This window comes from Sprattus sprattus (assembly GCF_963457725.1).
Source record: "Sprattus sprattus genome assembly, chromosome: 2".
Taxonomy (NCBI): Eukaryota; Metazoa; Chordata; class Actinopteri; order Clupeiformes; family Clupeidae; genus Sprattus; species Sprattus sprattus.
The window spans coordinates 50356589-50378250 of NC_137921.1; the positions used below are offsets into that span (position 1 = coordinate 50356589).

At 42.9% G+C, this 21662-nt stretch overlaps 1 protein-coding gene across 1 annotated transcript in view; it reads right to left on the minus strand.

Moving 5' to 3' along the window:
* Positions 1-20771, minus strand: part of LOC308382741 (interferon-induced protein 44-like) — a gene marked incomplete at both ends in the record, with an annotated part of 29940 nt that extends 9169 nt beyond the window's left edge. The window contains 2 exons of the mRNA XM_080860269.1: positions 20232-20297; positions 20600-20771. Coding sequence (XP_080716395.1) covers positions 20232-20297; positions 20600-20771 — 238 coding nt within the window. The remainder of the gene's footprint in view (positions 1-20231; positions 20298-20599) is intronic.
* Positions 20772-21662: the final 891 nt, after the last annotated feature.

Sequence of the window (21662 nt, forward strand, 5' to 3'; positions counted from 1 at the left end):
AGTTGATGATGAAATGCTGAAGGAGTTAAACAGAACAAGAGCAGAATCTTAAGGCTATATTATATACCAATTTATATACCACAAATGTTTTCCTGTCCCTCCAGTTTGATGTATTTGCTGTGATATGAATTGGAATTTTGCACAATAATAGAATTAAAAGTTAGTTTTGTGAAGCTTTTTTTAAAAATAGCCTACTAGCAGTCGAGATCTTTGATAATTAGGTCAAATTTGTAGAAGGATGGGATGCTACGTGAGATGCTATAAACTCTGCATGACCCCAGGAATCTGAGGGGGCTATACGTTTTTAACCCATGTGTCAGTAGATACAAGCATCAAAGAATGTCTGTGGTTTGTTGTTGGTGGTAGAAGGACTGATGTTTGAGGCCCAAAAACTGTGAAAGAATTTAATTTACTGTTCACAATTAGTGTCTCAATTAACATAAGAAAGTGTGCAAACTACCTAACCACCTTACACGGCAGAGATAGATAGGTCTTTAGTAAGAAGAAAAAGTATTAGTGCCATAACCTTTGGTGATTGGCCCATAACGATGATAATAAGAAAACACCAATATTGGCCATCATATCAAAGGGTGCTAAGCCACTAATATTGGGAAAAAGACCCATCAGAGAGATTTGCAATGAGATAGATTTAAATGGCTGTAAAAGACATTCAAAATCAAGATTTGTATACTAAAAAAGATTTTAAAATCAAGTGTTTTTCTACACAACACATGCAAACACAGGAGAGGGAAAATTATGTTTGTGGCATCCAATTTGAGCAGATGACACCAGGACTTCTGGAGCAGCAGTGTCCAGTTAATAAAGTTTCAAAGAACACTCCAAAATGCGTGTTCTTGTGTATTCATGTGGCATTACAGAAAAGCCCGTGCCTAACCTCCACAACCTTTCTCCTCAGGGAAATGAAGTCGCTATTGGCTCTTATACCAGTTATGAAGATGACCTATTGCACTCGACCATGCTGCAGAAGATGCTAGCAATTGATGAGTCGCAAGCCCTCCATTTGAGCGATATACTCCAGCTGCAAGAAAAAGCTCAGAGGAGGATTACAGAGGCCCAACTCTGTCAGCTCGCCAGGAAGAAAAGGTTGGTGGTTTATTTATCAATAACATAAATGAGGTTATATGTATGTATGTATGTATGTATTTATAACTGCTGTAGGTAAGAGAAAAATAGGCTAACAAATGAATTGCAAAATTTGCCGTGAGAATTCGCAATTAATCATTTTTTTCTTCTTCAGACTGAAGCTTGTAGAAGTTGATTTAAAATCACAGAATTAAGGGAGAACCAGGTTTTGTTTCTCTCTTTTTGGGTCAAGAGTTTTACTTTTTTGCGGTTGCAGATTATACCGATCTTACTCAATGCTGGACCGATTTCAATCGTTATTGGTGTAACACCCCCAACATCAAGAATTGGTTTCCAGGGGGGTGAGGGGGATAGAATGCTATGCACCACTGTGAGGTATTTGTAGTTCTACGTGGTCCAGCTGGTAACTGTTTCCCCCTTCACTGGCAGATATCATAAGGAAAATGGAGCAGATGAAGGAGTCATCCAAATGCAGATGGATCACCTTACACTCGAGTTCAAGAAGAACCAGGTGCACCTTGGATATCTAAACCAAATCATGTTAACTACAATTGTAAACATTGTCATTGTAAATGACTGATAATGTTTGAAAGATGATATTGTAAAGATACTTCTGTCTCTATATGTGAACTACTAGTATGGAGCTGATATAAATTCTGTCTTTGTCATGGAAATGGTTTTTATTAAGATATTGATTGTGAATCTGTTTTATCTTTAGAATTTATTTCAAAGCTATCACAAATTCCTCCAGTCAGCCACAAGTAATAGGCAATGGCTCACCCAGTTGGTTCAGCGCATTGAGACGACTATGAGCTCTGCATCCTGCCTGCAGGAGGAAATGAAATATCAGGGAGAGGTGATGTTTTTTTCAGACACCAGCAAACACTGCTGCTCTAATTACCTGCAAAATCCTCGTAATTTATGTTCTACCTAAAACTCTCTTTCAGGAGGCAGTTTTGTGTAGCCCTCTTATTCTGGTTTCACATTTGAATGACACTAAAGATCATACTGAGAGGTACTGTTCCTCTTTTTGTACTTTGTAAATCTTGCATAAGCCTGTTACACAAAATACATAGCTCTCTCTTAAGTCTCTTAAGTATGGCATTTATAAGATTGCCATGATTACGTCCAGGTATGGCCTCAAGGACCTGGTTAAAGACAGTGGGTCTCACTTGGAAAGAGTAGTGGATCAACCTAATCAGAAGGTAGGCATGGCTTTGGAAAAGTGTAAGGCCAAGGAGGTGGAGCTCTGTCATGAGTGCATGCTGAGGACATCCCAGGCATCACCAGGTATGGTGTTACTTTTGTGAATCAATATACTTGTCCAATTCGATTTTCAATACAATTGTGTCAAGGCACTTTACAGAGCACAGTGCCTGGACCCCCTTAGAGCAAGCACAATGGCAACAAGGGCAGGGAAAATTAAGAATTTTATTAAGAAGGAACCTTAAGCAGAACAACGGCACATAAGGGGGGACCCATCTGCTTGAGGTCAGGCTGAAAGAGATAGGAAGGGGGGGGGGGGGGGGGGGGGTGGGGGGGGGGTATTAGAAGGGGAAGGGAAACAATAAGAGGTAGCTCTAAGCTATAACATATAAGCATCTCTTTGTGGTGGTCGGCAAACAGAAGTATAGTCATGTCATTTGAATACATATTTTTGTCATAGGAATGTTTACACTGGAGGGCAGTGGCGCAGAAAGGTGCACAAACATCAATGGTGATCATGTCACAAGATACAGAGATTCTGCTGTGCAGGTTTGTGAGGTTATTGTACCATTTCTATATTGCTTTAAAATAAAAAATAAATGTTTTCTGGCAAAATGTTGGTGCGTCGTGGCAGCCACATAGTATTTAAGTACTGAATCACTTTTCAATTTGACCACATTGATTCTCTATTCATCAGACTGATATGCTATATGCTGAGGAAAAAGTTGAAGGGAAGGAGGCAAATGTGTCCCTTCTGCCTTCACCTGATACCCAACTGCTCCTTCTGCCTTCACCTGATACCCAACTGCTCCTTCTGCCTTCACCTGATACCCAACTGCCCCTAGTAGCCATACTGGTGAGTATGCACTTTCCATAGCTGTATTTTATGTGCAAGGCACTTCATGGACATGGCTGGTAAATCATCTTCCAAGAGAGATACAGTATGTCACTGTGATTCTGATGTTTTGCCTATGCATACAATTATACATACAATTATTCACAGTCCTCAATAAACATGGAGGGTGCTTTTCTGCATTCACATCTACAATAAACAGATGGCTTTACTTGGTACATTGTACATCTTGTACAATCTGGCGTTCTACCGAGTGAGCACCAAGCAGCACCTGCAGAATGCAGGCAGCAACACTCTGGATGAAACTAAAGATGTTCTTCAGCACCCTCAGATGAATGTGAGCGCCAACAAATGTGCACTGATGGAGGCGGCTGTGTCCACAGTGCTCACAACTGATGCCAACCTGTCCTCTGCAGTTCTTCTGGTAGGAATCATCTTTTTGCAACTATTATATTTTGAGATGTAAAGTGCCTCCGTTTGCTTGTCTAAATGTGGGACAAATATTTTTGGGGAAAGTTTTGGTAATCTAACAAAAATATTCTAGTAATATTCTTCCCAAAACAGACATATTTGGGTCGGCAGAATTAACATTTAGGAACCAAATGTACTACAATTCGAAGAGCTTTCATAAAATTACTTTTTCTTTGCTAGGATCATAATGATTGTCCACAACAGAATACGGAGGCTGCTCAGCCATTTTTTGAAAATGAACATGTAGGTTGATTTGCTTCCTCCACTTTTCCATCTAAAATGGCTTTTTGTTGGTACATTGTACATCCGTTTTTTATTTATTGCCTTCGGTTTATTCCTTGTTTTAACCAGGTCCCTGATCAGAGCATTGGAATTGCTACTGAGATCACAGACCATGCTAAAATGTGAAGGATGTGGAAACCTCTTGGCCATCCCCTGACTCCAAAAAGCTCCATCACAAAGCCTCAGAATTGGAATATGGTGACGAAAACATCAATCAGCACCTTCAACTAGCTAACGCTGGCATTGTGGATAAAACTGAAGATGACTATGAACACCTTGATGTTGCTGAGAGTGGCCCCAAATCTGAGCTGAAGGAGGTAGTAGAGACTACATTGTTCAGAAACAAACATAATTGCTGGAATTTTATGTTTGTTTACATCTTAATTTAAAATGCACATCAGCCAATGGACATGGCTTGTAATTCATTACGTGACTACATGCTTGCGGACATTAAGCGCCTTAGAGCTTTACCAAGATCAGAAGACCTAGCAGTGTATTGCATCATTACTTTTTAGCTGAAGGCTGTATTATTTATAATGACTGATGTGATAATTGTAACAACACATTTTGCAGATACATTATAACCTAATTAAGCCAAACCATGAGGTGGCTGTTGGTCATAATGAATGTCCTAATGATGGTCCTGAGCTGAAGTTCCCAGGTGCTCAGAAGAGAGTGGGAGAATTGACCCAAAAGGCTGTACAGCTTTTCTTTGCTTCTGAAATGCTCACCCCTACTCCAGCAACAGTAAGATGGCCACTTACTCAGAATGGGAAAAGCCTAAATGTGAAATGGATTGCTAAATGGCAAAGGAATTAGCTTCAGTATTTGATGAACACATTTATTTTTTATTCAGCAGGCCACTGATTTGGTTATTAAAACAACTCCAAAGGTGAATGGCCCTGAGGTGAAAGTGAATCACATGCAGACTTCACGGCCACCTCCTAGCTTTGAGAAACTCCAACATGGAGTGTCAGAAGTGCAGTTTAAACATGGAAACATCAAGATGTGTAATCAGAATATAAAGCATTTCAAGACGTTTGAGAGTGATTCACCTGTCAAGAGGGTTGAAGCTGCTGCTAGATTGTATCCACCAGCCATACAGGTACAATTGTTGTTCCTGCAACTATCATTTTAATTATTTTTTTACGAGGCACAATAGCTTACTATTCACACACTCATTACTGTGTCTTTACAGATTTAATGCAACTCCTATAATTCCACAATTGAGTGTTCATACTGTATAGATAATTTGTTTGTATTGGTAATTCAAATCCAAAGTACAGATAACTTATACTCATCATAACTTATGTTGAGTATAAACATATCTCAGTAAATTATTTTATGTATTTTGAAGAAAAATACTATACCAAACATTGTAGTACATTTTGGTATCTGGTCGCCCTTTGCTCCACTGACAGCTCAGCTGGATATCATATTGCTCTCAGTCTGCCTGACTTATAGAATGGGACTCACCTCATATACCTGATTTAACTTCTTATGTGTGGCATAATGAACGCAACATATCAGTTGATATAGCCCTTATTAAACATTCAGGGTCACATGCTGCATCCATTTATACAATAAACTTCACTTGATGAAGCAGTGTTTAATTAACCATCTGTTGTTTATTCCTTTTCCTCCCCTTTTCTACTAGATGTTTATTCGGTCACTAGCAGAGCAGAAGGTAGCATCCAATCAACAGAAACAGCAAGGGCATGAAGAAGCTGTGAAGGTGCCTCTTCTTAAAGGGTCAAAGCTGCAGAAGGTGCCTCATCTTGAAACACCAAAGCAACAAAATGTGAAAAAGCAACAAGGGCATGAAGAGACTGTGAAAGAGCCTTATGTTCAACTGCAAAAGCTGGTGTACTCTGTGGTCAAGGAAATATATGACCTTGGAGAAGGCCCAAAGGTTTTATCGGGAATACCTACACCGAGTCCATCTATACTCTTTATGCAAACCTTAACATGTGCGAATCACATCAAGCCAAGCGACAGGCACAGCTACCTCAAGGTTCGGCTACTAGGTGTACTGTATAAAAGGGTGAAAATATGGCTAAAACGAAAGTGATTAAGTCAGTTTTCTAGACAACATAAGCCATTTACAAAATAATACCACTTTAACATTTACACTTTTTTTGTCTTCTGTGTGAAGTATACATTTAAACTCTGCTGGGAGATCATTCAGGATATGTATACCAAAGAAGATTGGTCTGCTTGGTCAGACCCACGACCTGAGGACAAATTAAAACCCTTTAGTGACCACCTCTCCAAGATTCAGGTAACAAATAGCTGAATGATTGATGCTTTTCAGCGCAACCAGCATTGCATTTGCCACTGATGCCAGATTTAATTCGTATTGTTCGGTCAGGACAACTGAAATATAAATAACTATTGTAAAGGACATTATATCATAGTTATTAAACACTAAGATACACATACCTTAAACTGTCAATCCACCTTTATGTGACTCAATGAAGGGGGGAAACACAGTGGTAGCAGGTGGTATTACCTCATTGATTTTGTGTGTGAAACTTTGATAATTCCACTTTGATAATTTCTTTTTCTAGGAGTTCGTAAGCAAAACGGTCTTAAGACTGAGTGAAATTAATCCTGAGGAGATTGGAACCCAATGTCACCATGTGCATGAACGAAAACTTTACCCCAATCCTCGTAAGTATAGTGCCCAGCATTCATTCATCTCTGCAACTTTTCTTTCAGAGTTGGAGGGATTGCTGGGGATGATTTCAGAAAGTATATCATAAATACTGTAGATGTGTGTATGTACATAGGTAGAAACAATAGCCAACAATATATATTATCATTTATTATAATATATTATCATATATAATATTGTGTTTCTAATAATTAGTCAGTATAATCAAGATACTCACTATTGCCTCTTCTTGAAGGGCCAAAGCAGCAGAATGTGCCTCATCTTGAAACTCAAAAGCGACAAAAAGTGAATAAGCACCAAGGCCATAAAGAGACTGTGAAAGAGACTGTTATAGAACCTCATCTTCAACTGCAAAAGCTGGTTTACACTGTGGTCAAGGAGCTATGGAAGATATATGACCTTGGAGAAGGCCCAAAGGTTTTATCGGGAATACCTACACCGAGTCCATCTATATTCTTTATGCAAACCTTAACTTGTGCGCATCACATCGAGCCAAGTGACAGGCACAGCTACCTCAAGGTTCGGCCTCTAGGTGTACTGTATAAAAGGGTGAAAATATGGCTAAAACGAAAGTGATTAAGCCAGTTTTCTAGACAAAATAAGCCTTTTTCAATATAATACCACATTAATACAATTTTTTTTGCCATTTTGTCTGAAGGATAAATTTAAACTCTGCTGGGAGATCCTTCAGGGTATCTATCCCAAAAAGCCCGGTGCATCACCTGCTTGGACAGACTCACGGCCTGAGGAACAATTCAAATCCTTCAGTGACCTCTCCAAGATTCAGGTAAAATGTCACGAATGGCTGAATGATTGATGCTTTTCAGCACAACCAGCATTGCATTTGCCACGGTCCCAGCGATGCCAGATTGAATTAGTATTGTTCAGTCAGGACAACTGAAACATAAATTACTCTTATAAAGGACATTATATCACAGTTATATGAAGTTATTAAACACTTAGATACACATGCCTTAAACTGTCAGTCCACCTTTATGTGACTCAATAAGGGGGGGGGGGGGGGGGGGGGGGACAGTGGTAGCATGTGGTATTACCTCATTCATTTTGTGTGTGAAATTTTGATAATTAATTTACAATAAAGGTCTCATGTCTTTATCTAGGAGTATGTTAGCAACAAGGTCATAAGACTGAGTGGAATGAATCCTGAAAAGAATAACAATGGAAGTAACCAATGTGACGTTGAGCATGAACAAGAGCTTTACCCCAATCCTCGTAAGTACAGTGCGCAGCATCCACTCTTAGAAAAAGTGGGGAGATGGAGGGATTGCTGGGGATGATTTCAGAAAGTATATATCATAAAGACTGTAGATGTGTTTATGTACATAGGTAGAAACAATAGCCTACAATATTGTATCATGTGTAATATTTTGTTTCTAATAATTAGTCATTATAATTAAGATACTCACAATTGGAGGGAGCTCAATGTATCCATGCCAAGCTAATTCACATACATTATGATTTCAGTGCTGCAGACAAATTATATGAAAAATATATAAAGTGAAGATAAAGTTGGCAGATGTCCTTGAGTACATAATGGGACACTTTTATGAACTTGAATATTTTTTGTGAAATGAAGAGCAAAATATGAAATGGCTGCTCTCAGTCCCATCTTCATCTCCCTCATCACTTCCCATCTCTACCAATCCCCTCCCTCAATGCATTCATAAAAATGAATAAAACAAATTATAAACCATTATATGGTGGTGTATTCTTTATTAATACTTTCTTAATTCATGTGTACATAACCATAAAAATGACTTTTATAGGCTATAATGATGTAGCATAGCATACATGTGACAAGTACTGTACATTAAACAAATTCCTTCTCTAGCACATCGTTCAGAGTTTTGGGAAACACGTGCAACTTGTCATATGAATACAATTTCAAACTTTGTGTGTCGTCAAACTGAACAGAACTGTTTGAGTTAATCTCTAAACAAATGCACCTCTTGTAAGCTGGCAAAGGACAAAGAAAGAATTGCTTTAGCACAAATTTTCACATACTTAAAAACGGTTCTCAATTGATTGAAATGGTCATTAAACAGATACAAAACCATCATTATTAAACTGAATAACACTGTCACTGTTTGTTGAATTGCTCTGTGAGTGGCAAGTAGACCACTTTACAAAGAAAGTACAATGTACAATACCCTTGCAGGGACAGGGTTTAGACAGGGAATGGGCAGGTCTTAGATCAGAAGTGGGTGGACCTTAGATCAGAAGTGGGAGTTGTTTTATTTCGAAAATTTCATTTGAAATATAAAAAATTGCAAGAATTGAAACGAAAGAAAATCGTGGCTAGGAGGCTGTGAAGGGGCTAACGCGGTTTGTATGCCTATCCACTTTTCATAGGTTTCAGTGTGAATGTTCTTGCACTTACGCAGAGTTATTTTCTATGTGATGACTTATTTTGCTTTAGTAAGCCAATACTTTCAAGATCAGTCAATAAATAAAGTGTCCTGTTAAGCTATGTTACATCATGCAACATTTGAGACGTGGATAATGAAAAATTGGGATAATTTAATGTGGAGCTATGAAGGCTACTGGATGCAACATCTTTTCATAGCTTTCCACCTGTAACTAGTTAATCTAATACTGATACTAGCCCAGAGTAAAGCATATAGCAAACTATACATTGGAGTGTTACAATAGCCAGTTTAATTGTATTCCATGTGTCCATCCAGGCAAATTGGTAGATTCAATTGTCATAAAAAATGTTTACGTATATGATGTAATTTCTTTGTTATCATCCAAAATAATGTTGTGTATGGGTATTTTTCCGATATGTGCGATGCATTGAGTGGGCAACGCGCCGTGTATTGAGTTGGCCGGTCTGACAATAACTCCCGGGCCACTTTCCCCCCTAGTCCGCCCCTGTTTGTATCCCGGACTTTGTGCTGATCTCAGGGTCCGTGTCTTGTGAGAAGCTTTGTCCGCCACTAGATGGCACACACGTTGCAACATTGCAACACAGGTGTCTAGAAAAATCCACATTGACTCATAAACACTTCCCGTTACAAAGAAATTATCTCTTTCTTAATGATGCTGGTGGTGAATTTTTCTACTGCTCTAATAAAATGACACTCTCAGACAAAAAAATAAACATGAATATAATTACACTGACATGTGCAGAAACATTTCTTGGCTGGATATCATTGGTCATGCCATCTAACCGAGCAGCATTTTGAAGGAGGTTTTTTTTCTTATTATTATTTGTCACTGTCATTTAAAACTTCAAAGCTAACATCTGTCCTGTTTAACCTACTCCCAAGCAAGGAAAGAAGACTGTGAAACTAAAAAGTGCTTAATGTCTTATCATGCTGTACAGAGCTACAGTGACTTTATAGTGTACAAAACCCCATCAACTTAATCATGAACTTTCCAAATAACTTCAAATGTCTTAATATCAACTTATTCGAAAGAGAGCGGCATGGCTCACACACACTACATTGCTTTCTTAATGTATAGTCCTGGGCCTGACCTCTCGTTACGTTGCTCTCCCCACTTGGGACTTGATGAAGAGTAGCTCTTCGCTTTGGTCTTTAGATCTCATTCCCTTCACCAGGTCCTGGAGCCTCCCTGCTCCCAGCTGACCCTAAAGGACTGCCCTGACCTGAGCCACCTGAGGCCCTGATTACATTGGCGGGCAACTGACAGCGACCACAGCACACAGCACATGAACTGAAGCTAATTTCATATTTTCATAATTTCTCCCAATTTAATATGTGAGTGGGTCAAATTCCCCCACACAACAGCTATAATTCATGCGTGATGGACTTTCATTGAAATAAGGGCCGCAACTCTAATTTTCAGGATACACCGCTAGTACTGGAGGGTACATTAGTTGATTGTGTTGAGGCTAATGTGGCTGTAGCGAAGGGAGAGCGTAGTCACCCTACCTGGACTTGAACCTGTGTCTACAGGGTGCCAAACATGCACACACTCATCTGTAGTGATGGCACATTGTCACCTTCACCTTCGGGAAGCGCACCCTTGCGCTTCACGCACACAGGCATCCCCGTGCATCCACCAACTGTACTTTTCCCTTGCAGAGCGCACCACACACAAGTGCTTCACCCATCTATGGGGTCCCTCACACAGGGGTCAACCTACACATTAAACAACATTAAAATGGTACCAATAATAACGATAACTCAATCAGGCCTTCACAATATTGATACCAATGGTTATAGGTCACATTCACCGCTGAAAACCTTATAACTCAGTAAATTGATTTCGCGAGGGCGAAACCACATTCCTCGCAAACCTGCCCAAACCATAAAGGCACCCCGGGACGGGAGTGCACTTCCTAAAACAGGACTAGAATCAATGGCGGCAAGAACTCATTCAAGCTTGTTTGGTTGAACAAGCATGGCAGGTACGCTGTCAAACATTATTATATTCTATGTGTACAGACAACGGTAGAACAGTGATCTGATGGAACAATATTGATACAATAAAACAGAGATTTTGATCAACAGTTAATGAATGAGTGTGCAGTGAATTGTTTGGTGTGGTGTTCGCAATCAGTGTGCACCCTTATGCCTCCAAACACGCCAGCAAAGGTAAACCAGTTCACAGAGTTATGTGGGGATGTAAAATAGGCACTGTAGATGTCTCCGTTGACAGTTAAAAGTATAAAAAATATCAGTTGCGTCCACCATTAGGATGCTGTGAGGATGCGCTTAAGAAACGCTGCGTCACAGTGGCCCTCTCCCTTTCTTGCAACAACAAAAAGGTGTGATGTTAAAAATATACACTGTTGATCATTTTGCAGTTTTTGAATCTGAGACAGACAGGAAGCTGGTGAGGTTTTGGTGAAGAGAAGGAGGAGGATGGGGGCTATCATTTTCACCCTGTCTCCCTCTATTTTCTTACTCTCCCTTGGAGCCCGCCCATGATGTGAGAAATTCCCTATGGAGGTGAAAAACCACACCTCGGCTCTCTTCGTCTTAATGTGCCCATGCAGAACTCTTAATAATTATGACTGGGCCTGTCTGGTGGCAGTGTGGTAAGTTGTATCGTTTGTAATCATGCGATTGAATGATACCATTTTGGTTATTCATATGAATAAGATTATTATGATTTTGTATTGGTCGGAGGGGTAATCACAGCTGAGATTGGTCCTCAGTTGGCAGGCCTACGGCTAATCATGCAAAAGCTTTTTGGCTCCATTTGAACTGATCATCTGAGAACAAACCATCAATTTCTAGAGGATTCATAAGAGGGCCTTAAGGAACACTGCACCATGCATGTGCTTGAGACGTTCCAGCATGAGAGGAACATATGGAATTATGCATGCTAATAGCCCTGAGGTAAATGACTGTGGCATCATCACTGATTCTTATGGTTGTTAGACCACTCCACTATAGCGCAATGCTCATGTTTATCTATCTCATTTCTTAACTTGACTTCCTCTTCAGCTGTTAAGCCACACATTCCTTTAGCTGCATCTGTCAAGTGCCTTTTAATCTCTCTCTCTATGTCTTTCTATCTCTCTCTCTCTGCCTCTCCCTCTCTGTGTCTCTCTCTCTGTGTCCTTTTCTCTCTCTCTCTTTTTCTCCCTCTCTGTCTCTCTCTTGCTCATACACACACACATGCACGCACACACACACACACACACACACTCACACCCTAATACACACACTCTTTCCTTAGTGGGTTTGACATAGACGCACCGTAGAGGGCCGGGAATGGGAATGGGAATAACGTGTCTTGTCATGGCAAGCACCTTATTTTAGGATTGCAGCTTCCTTCAGGCAATATGGAGAAAGCTGGCTGTTTGTTTAACTTCTGAGTTCAAGTGCAGAGTCGTGTTAAAGCAAGATTTTTTAAAGGGGGGGGAAATAGACATGTGCGATGTGCACTGCCATGTAATACACTCCCATTTAACTGCATGTAGACACACACACACGCGCGCACGTGCACACACCCACACACAAATATACACACACACGCAAACACACACGCACACACAAATATACACACACACCCACACATATGCACACCTGCACACATATGTGCCCACGTGGAGGACATGTTTGCTGTGGCCACTCATTTTTTGCATTTAGCTAAAATCTTGTGAAGAGGCATTTTTGAAGTAGCTTCATAAACAAAGAGCAAAAACGCCGGGCCGTGGCCTCGTACCTGTTAGGGCTCGTGGTGGGGATAGGGGATAGAGATAGGGATGGGGAAGAGGCATGGTGTCTCCCCACGGCACAACAACCCCTTAAGTTTGAAACCCCTGAGCCTCCTCAAAGGGCTTCAAAGGTCAGCCCCTTCCTCTCTCCCCCCTGGGGGTCTCCTCCCTGGCTGTCAGCTCAGCTAACCCATCACTCCTCACAGAGAAACAGAAGACTTATTATCTTTTCATGGATCATTTGTCTGGTGCTAGCGTCCATGCGTGGTTCTTCCCAAAAAGTCACATTTTTGCATGATTTTAGCAGAAACCCCCTAATAGTATACATTTTTTTTATGTAGATCCCTTTTAATGATCTGAACTGCATTGCCATTTTGCAATGTACACCCAGAAAAGTTGAGCCTTTTGAAATGATACTGAAAAAAAAATTAACACAGATTGCACTGAACTTAAGTTATACAGAAACATGTCCAAGTATGTTTAATGTTTGCATATAGAATATTTTCCAACTTACTTGTGGTTGAGCATGAAAGGACAAGTATCTTAAAGCTGCAGTGTGATCAGTTGCTTCTTCCGAAATACATTTTTAAAGTCTCATCATTGAGACATATTAGTGTACCCTGCTGAAATCTTACTAGACTTAGACATAGTCACCTCAGGTATGTGCATCTTAGTTTTGGCTCATCAATGCCAATGGTGATTATGCGTTTTGTAGATTGTCCACCATTGTGTACAGTTTTTCCCCCCCAGAAAATCGGTATCTGTCAGACAGAGTAGATCAGCATAAATGCATGCTAGAAATATACTTCACATCTCCTGGTCATGGAACTGCAGCACAGCAGCAGAGCAGTATCAGCACCTTCTATGTGGGCACACTCTACATTGCCCTACGCATCTCATCACTGTTATTAAGGTACCTCTGCTGGGGTCCTTCTGCCCTGTAATGACACCTGTGTGCTTTTAAAGTAGAGGGCAGGACTTCACACACCCAGTTCATCACTCAGCTCTGTAGTCATGACCAATTAGTCTGACTAATTACCCTCTTAATTGACCCAATTTGACTCCTCCCTTCAGGAAGTGGCTGATTGTTCAAAGGGCCCTAGGAGAGCTAGTCTTTAAGGCCGGGTGTTGTCCCCCTGTGCACTCTGAGTAGAACACTGCAAACGAGTAAGGGGAAACATGTAGTGTCTGGAAGGAGAGCTTGCCGTTCTCCATCCGCTCGGAGCAGAGAAGTTAGGTGGCAAGTTTGTTTCGGAGCAGTGCAAAAATAAGCCAGGAAGGAGCAGGTCGTTTACGATCCCCCCAGGGACCGCATTCAAGGCAATCTGCGAAACACATTTGTCACTGCGAGGCAGGCAAGTGCCTCCCCCCCCCCCCCCCCCCCCCCCACACACACTGTATGCTCTGCACATTTCACAGAAGAATGCTTTGAGCTCTGCTCCAAAAGCATCCGCACTCTGAATGCATCAGTTAAACAGTGCCATAGCCTCTGCCTGTCACCCTACACGACCACAGGCCGGCACAACCGAGAGGAAACGCAGAATTTGACGGCTAAATATAGCCCCAGTCGTAGCTGCAAACAGACTGAAGCTACAGCTTTAGGGCAAAAAGAAGGAGAGGAAGGAGAAGGAGAAGGAGAGAGAGAGAGAGAGAAAAAAAAAAAAAAAAAAAAACTAGCATCTGAAGGTTATGGGTGAATTGTAGTTTTTGGCCTCGATGACTCTGATGTCATACTGGCACAAATGACCAGTCTCTGAGCCAAGGACTTCCAAACTCGAGTTTCAATTTTCCGTTGTAAGTATACAAGCGCTAAACAGTCTCTGACATCAGCAGTGGGCACAGGTCATGTGTCTCCATCCTTACAATATTCCTTTAATGAGCGTGGCGAGTAGGACCTCATGTCGGAGAGAAAATCTCAGATGAACCCCCCTGTTAGCGGGTCACTGGCTCCTCTGGAGAGCTCCAGGACTTTTGATTGCATTGTCTCTAATGAGCCAAGCAGGACACAATGCAACCCCCCCCCCAACACACTCACAGAGACACATGACGGTCAATCACTGCTAAGGCTCCCTTGTCTCGTCTCATCTCAGCTCTCTGAGACTTGACACTTGAGACTTGTCTCAGGTACTGTCTCTCTGCTTCTTGGCACCGCAACACAAACCCTCCATGATGTCAGATGTTCTTTTCTGCAGTGGTTCTGTGAATGTCAGGTCCCACACAAGAGATGGCCTAGAGAGAAGGCATAGAGCCATGAAAAAAGGGAGAAAAAGAGGAGGATAGAGGGAGGGAGGGAGGGAGGAGAGGAGGAGTAGGACACAGTCTGAAGATCAAACAGGTAATCCCCCCTTCGTCGCGGCGGTCACATAGCTCAGTCTGACAAGTCTTAAGCGACCGCCTCAAAACAGCCCAATTAGAACAGAACAACACTTACCCAACACTTACTGGGCCAAATCATCAAAATGCTGTTATAATGGCTCTCATACACACATGTTACACGTTCACACAGTGATAATGATAGAAATCAAACAACGAGCAGCTCTGCCACCTTGCTGATCCACAGTTCACTCGTTATTCGGCTCTTACTACACCACTCTGACTCAAAGAATAAGCCCTTTAACTGACCTAAAATTGAATTTTCTGTCTCATTAAATATACTTGCTTCAGCTGAGTTCCTAAATTGACCTTTCACGCTGAGAGGCGGTTTGCGAAGGGCTTTTCACACACACCGCTGTGCTGACGTAATTCTGAGTGAGTAAAATCTAATTGTCACTCCATGGGGCTGCAACACAGCTCACTGCTCTCAGTATGTGCGCGCGCGCGTGTGCGTGTGTGTGTGTGTGTGTGTGTGTATGTGTGTGTGTGTTTGTGTGTGTGTGTGTGTGTGTGTGTGTGTGTGCGTGTGTGCGTGTGTGTGTGTGTGTGCGCGTGTGACTGTGTGTATAGCTCACACTATTGGCACATTCTGGCTTTATTTTTCATAGTATGCTGTTGTGAAATGTGAATATTTGTCCATCTATTCATCACAGCACATCCTGGTTGGATATAAGGTGAATTCAGTGCCATTCAAGCAGTGTGCCAGTTGTGTAACTTGCTGTTATGTTAGAACAGTAGCTTAGCACTCTAGTGGGGATGTGAAGCTGGGGTTACGGCCTTCACTGTACAGAGGCTCTAAATGCGCTCTTTCACGGTTGGTAGTGTTCTCCTCTGAGGTATTTACAGGACGGTGCGGTGAGCAGGGGACCGTCTGGAGAACCTCTGTGGGTTGCCGTGCTTACTGGAAGCGCGGTCGAGCCGCCATCGTAAAAGACAGGCAGTGGTGGTGGACGGAGAGGAGAAGAGAGGTGTGGAGCGGAGGGAGTGCGGCAGCACAGGCGGCTTTGGAGCTGCTGTATCAGATTCCACATGCACTCTGTGATTCAACATCCAGGGTTTATCGCTCATGCCACCCCTCCTTCCCGCTCACTCTCTTTCTCTCTCTCTCTCTCTCTCTCCCGCTCTCTCATTCCCCCTCCCTTCTTTTCTTCCCTAGTGCCCATTTAAATCTGTTCTGGGGGATTTCCAGGTGCGATCAGCCTTCCTGCATATGCTCCAGGTATACAGCAGTACAATAGTGACTCTCTTTCTACTTTCCTGCCCACCCTCTCTCTCTCTTTCCTTGCCTCCCTCTCTCTCCGTCTCTCTGTATGTGTGTTGTATGAGATGTTTCAACCCCCCTCACCTCCCTCCATTCCAACATGCCAGGTCATTATTTTTGTCTCATGATTTCTTCTAGGAATAGAACAAAAGCACAGATGCATTATGGGGCGCTGTGATAGATCATGGGCCTTTGTCATCTAGACTGAGAAATTAGCACGGGCCAAAAATGACCACAGTCGACAGCATGGCAACAGATCCTTTATAAATCTCAGAGCACTTATTGACAGTGGTAACTTAAGCCAACACGCATTCAGAATTTTCCATGCTCTCGTGGAGGGAGAGCCAGTATGTGTCCTTGTGACATGTTTTTCTATGATGTCTTCAGCATCCTGCACTGGCTGGCTCTGTAAATACCCATGTTGTTTTATTTAGCATTATTTGCTGATTGACATAGCTTTGTGCACCAAAGAGAGGGCCAAATGTGAGGGTTTATAATAAGGCTTAATATGGAGAGAGACAGAAAGAGTCATAGACTGAGGGCATGCAAGGCCTACAATAGCCTTGATTTAACTGTGTACTGATAGTCCTGAGTCGCGTGTGTTTGTGCATGCATTTATAAGAGAGAGAGCGAGAGAGAGGCTGAGTCTGTATGGGTTGAAACGGATGGATGCCTGTAAGTGTTTGTATGCGTGTGTGTGTGTTTGTTTGTGTGTGTGCACACACACCCTGTTGATTGCTCTCACACAGGCACAGGAATTTTGAAGGGCCATTGCTCTGCCCTGGAAAATAGGGGCAACACGTTCATTTTTGTAACCGCCACGCCCCCTCCCCCTGGACGCATATTCTGCCTATATCACTTGAAACTCTGAAATTGCTAGGGTCGATCACTAACCGCCGCCGCCACGCCCCCTTCCCCGTGCACACATTCCGCGAAGTTCTGCAGCTGTAAAACTATTTTAAAAATACTAGTGCAGTGCCCGTAGGAATTATGCATTCTGTAGTGTTAGCAGACGTAGGTGTAGGCTAGCTGTTGTTCAGTGCAGAACTGGGAGGATAACATGACGACGTGGCCCGACATAACTTACAGCGAGAATTGCGCGTATTTCGTGGACTCCATAGCAACAGATGGGAAAGCAATGTACAATCTGAAAGCCTCCGAGGCTTATCAATATAAGCTACCATTTGTAGCGGCCACTCTTGCGTTGTGATTTTGATTGGCACCCAGCCGTTTATTCATACACTCTGACAGGTTTAATGAACACAGAGCAAAGGTGACCACACACAGTATCTTCCGAATGACAGCCTCTACCAGCCAGGGCAAATGCAGACTGAGGTTTATAATATTGCAATAATGAGAAAACAAAGTCTACACACGAATTACAACAGATACATCGGGACACATCTGAAAACCTCTCATTGCGTCAGTAGATGCATGAACGCATGGTCACTGGTCTAGGCTTACCATCAACATTGAATAGAAAGCTAACTCTTATACAAATACATCAAACTACAATATACTACTTAACATGGTAATGAGAGTTGGTTACATGTGAGGCCCATACGCATCAACTTTGAAACTTAATATAAAGAAGCTTAAAAATAAACGGAACGAAATCAATCACTGTCTTTAGATTATAAAGAAGCTTAAAAATAAATGAATAGATCAAATCAATCACTGTCTTAAGATTACCTGAGCAAAAGTCTGTATCTGTTCACCAAGAAGAATTTGAATGCGGACCTTCTTATCATCCAACGCTATTCTGAACTTTGAGTGAAGGCAGGATAGTTTAATAACGCTACGCGTTTGATTGTGACGTCACTACCCATAGTGCCGACGGAACGGGAGACGATAACCCATTGTTTCCTACGGGAAACGGTAAAATACAAATATCTCGAAAACTATAAATTCAAAAATCTTCAAAATCAAGGATGCACAGGTTCATGACATGCGTAAGCTACATGCGAAATCTCATAACTAACGGAACTACCGTCAGTGAGGAACGCCCTAGACAGACAGACAGACACACAGAGTTCCTGGATTTATAGATAGATATATATTTCCTTCGGAGGGGCAACTTCAATCAAGGAGGGCAAACAGGCAGTTGCTCCGAGCAACCTTAGCCCCCTCCTGTGCACGTCCCTGCTCTCACATGTCCACTTTAGCAGCATCCTCTCAGGCCTCTGTTGCTCAGTCCATAGGATCAAGAGTATGGTTACACTTGGTGCTTTCCCTGAACACCAGTGAGCCTCTGTCTGGTCGCGGTCTGGTGGAACAGAGAGAATTGTTAGGTAACCACCTCTGGTCCGGAACCAGGTTAGGCTCTCTGTAAGCTTGTCCCGTCTGAGTTGGACCCGGCGGCTATAGCTCCTTTAACTGCCAACATGTCTAGGTTGGAGTTTCCGACAACAGGGGATGTAATGCCCACCTGGACAAAAGACAGGGCTGAGTCCAGCAGACCAGTACAATAGTATGTGGGTTTGTGCACACACACACACACACACACACACACCCACACACACACACAAACACACGCAGACACACACACACACACACACACACACACACACCCACACACACAGACACACACACACACACACACACACACACACACACACACACACACACACACACACACACACACACACACACACACACACACACACACGCAGACACCTCACACACAAACACACACACACACGCAGACACACACGCAGACACACACACAGACACACACAGACACACACAAACACACACACAGACACACGCAGACACACACACACACACACACACAGACACACACAGACACACACACACAGACACACACAGACACACACACACACACACACAGACACACACACACACACACACACACACACACACACACACACACACACACACACACACACACACACACAAACACACGCACACACATACGAAGAGTGACTGTCATTACGTAATGATTTATTTTGGCACGTACTGATAGAATTACATTCAGTCTCTTAACCTGTGTCATAAAAAGGTCTGTCTGTCCAGCTGACATCCGGGCCAGAGGAGAGGCAGGCTATTTTTACCCAGGGCCACCAGTGGCAGGCACAGAGACAGCTGGGCCCTACGGGAAACACAGCCTGACTGACAGGAGCCAAAAGGTGCCTTCTGATGTGCCTGTGTAAAAACTTATGAGACAATTATCCCAGTCAAGGCTGGTAATACGAGTCACTCATCTAATAATACAGGAACTGTCTCTCCTGCCAAACGCAGTAAAGCCAGTCTCCTGTTTGTGCCTTTAACTTTTTCTCATTATTTTGTTGGGGTATTTATTCATACAAAGCACTGATGCCTGCAGTGATCTATAAAGATATACAAAGTGCTGAGCTTGCAAGGACTGAGGTGGTCCAGGCCCTTTTATGTGACGCATTTATATAAATGACATTTCTGGGGTTGTGCTGAAAAGGCTTGGATGGCAATCCTGTATTGTTTCAGGTTTGTTTTATTAACTTTTCTGTTTTCTGTGCCGTTTTATTAAAAAAATATATATTTATATATTTAGTTTTCTTTTGTTTTGTTTCTGGACATCTTCATGGAAAGTGCTGAATTCAACAGGAACCATCTATCCACCATTATGTAAATGTATAAACCCCCCAACTCCACCACCAGCCTCTGAGACTGTTTACAATTTTCTGAGCAGTTGTTTCTAATCTTCGGCAGAACACAATGTTTTGCACAGCGAAACGCCGTTTATTCTCTAAAGGAATAAATATGTCTGTTTTTCATTGCCACGGCGTTTGAAGTTTCGAGTGGATGCTTAGAGGCTTCACCAAACAAGGACTGCAGATTCACTTACAGGTAGAGAGCTCAACCACCACATCCATCTTCCACAGGCCCTTGCCCTCACAACGTGCCAAGTGATCTGCAGCACCATAAAAGTCAGAATTTACACAGTCCTCCGCTAGGAGATGTACCCTTCTGTTAACCTTAAAGCCCCCTTCATGTCAAAGGGGCTAAGCTTTTCCACCGCAAAACACTTTGCCTGTTAGATCCTATTCATGTTGTTTTTTTGCCTTCCTCATCCGGATTCACTGTGGAGAGAACCTATTCATTTGTGCAGTGGAAAGGCAGTAAGCTTTGCCGCTCTCTATTGTCTGGGGATAGCCTGAAGCCTCTATTTGTGGAGAGGATTTTAATGTACCATCATGATGTCTTCCTCCAGACCAGTGTTGTGACAGGTGTGCAGACTCCTTTCTTTCCCCCCTGCCTGTCCACCGCAGTCACGGAAACAGGCTCTTGTGTTGTGGAACACAGGGGAAATGTCGCCGGCATCCGGCTCTGTGCGGACAGACACGGTACAGTAGAGTACCTGCAGGTGTTCACAGTGCACCGCCATCCGGTGTCCTAAACTGTTAATCCGCTCAGTTGAGGCACAGGCACAGACGGGTGGGCAGGCAGAACGCCGCTGACCTGGCAAGGTGAAGCCCGGCAAGGTGGAGCCCAGCTAAGAGAAGCACGGCAAGGTGAAGCCTGGCTAAGTGAAGCCTGGCTAAGTGAAGCCTGGCGAGGTGAAACAGGCTTGTGGCCAGGCCAGACATGTGAAATATTTGCAGTCCTGGTCAAGTGAGGGAGAGGCGGTGACGTGCTGGTGTGAACTCTGCCCCCGCTGGTCCAGCCCTGTGAGAGGGAGGCCTAGGGAGCTGAAGGGCCACCAGCGTCCCTCCAAACAGCTCCCTCACTCAAGCCCTGTCTCTGGTCCTCAGTCAGACCTCACGAAAATGTAAATATTTCAACTGGAAATGAGAGGAAAGTAGCAAAAAAAAACACCTCTCTTTGTTCCTGAAGATATTTCATGAAAGCCTCCAAAAACAACCTCACCGGGGCTTCAGTCTTAATCACTCGCCTCAATGGAAAGATGCTATACATCAACGGTGTTAATAAGCTGGCTGTCTAGACTCTGTCCTGTGGTCTGGCGATGGCGCCGTAAAGTTGTAATTGTTCTCCTAACCAACTTCAGAGACACAGGCTGCAGACAGGATGACGACTAATGACTCAGAGTGCCGCTGCAGCGCCTCGCTCATCTGCCCCACAGCTGATCTGAGATCAGAGCCTCTGACCGGTCAGTGAGTCACCAACACTTATCTGCAGACTGCCTGTTTGTGCTGACTCCACAACGCAGCCACCAGCGGTGTCTTCTCAGGGTCTGTCTTGGGTTTCGTGTTAGTTTCGTCTTTTTTCATTCTTTCAAGGAGTTTATGGCGCTGATGTGCCTCAGATGTTTTTGACT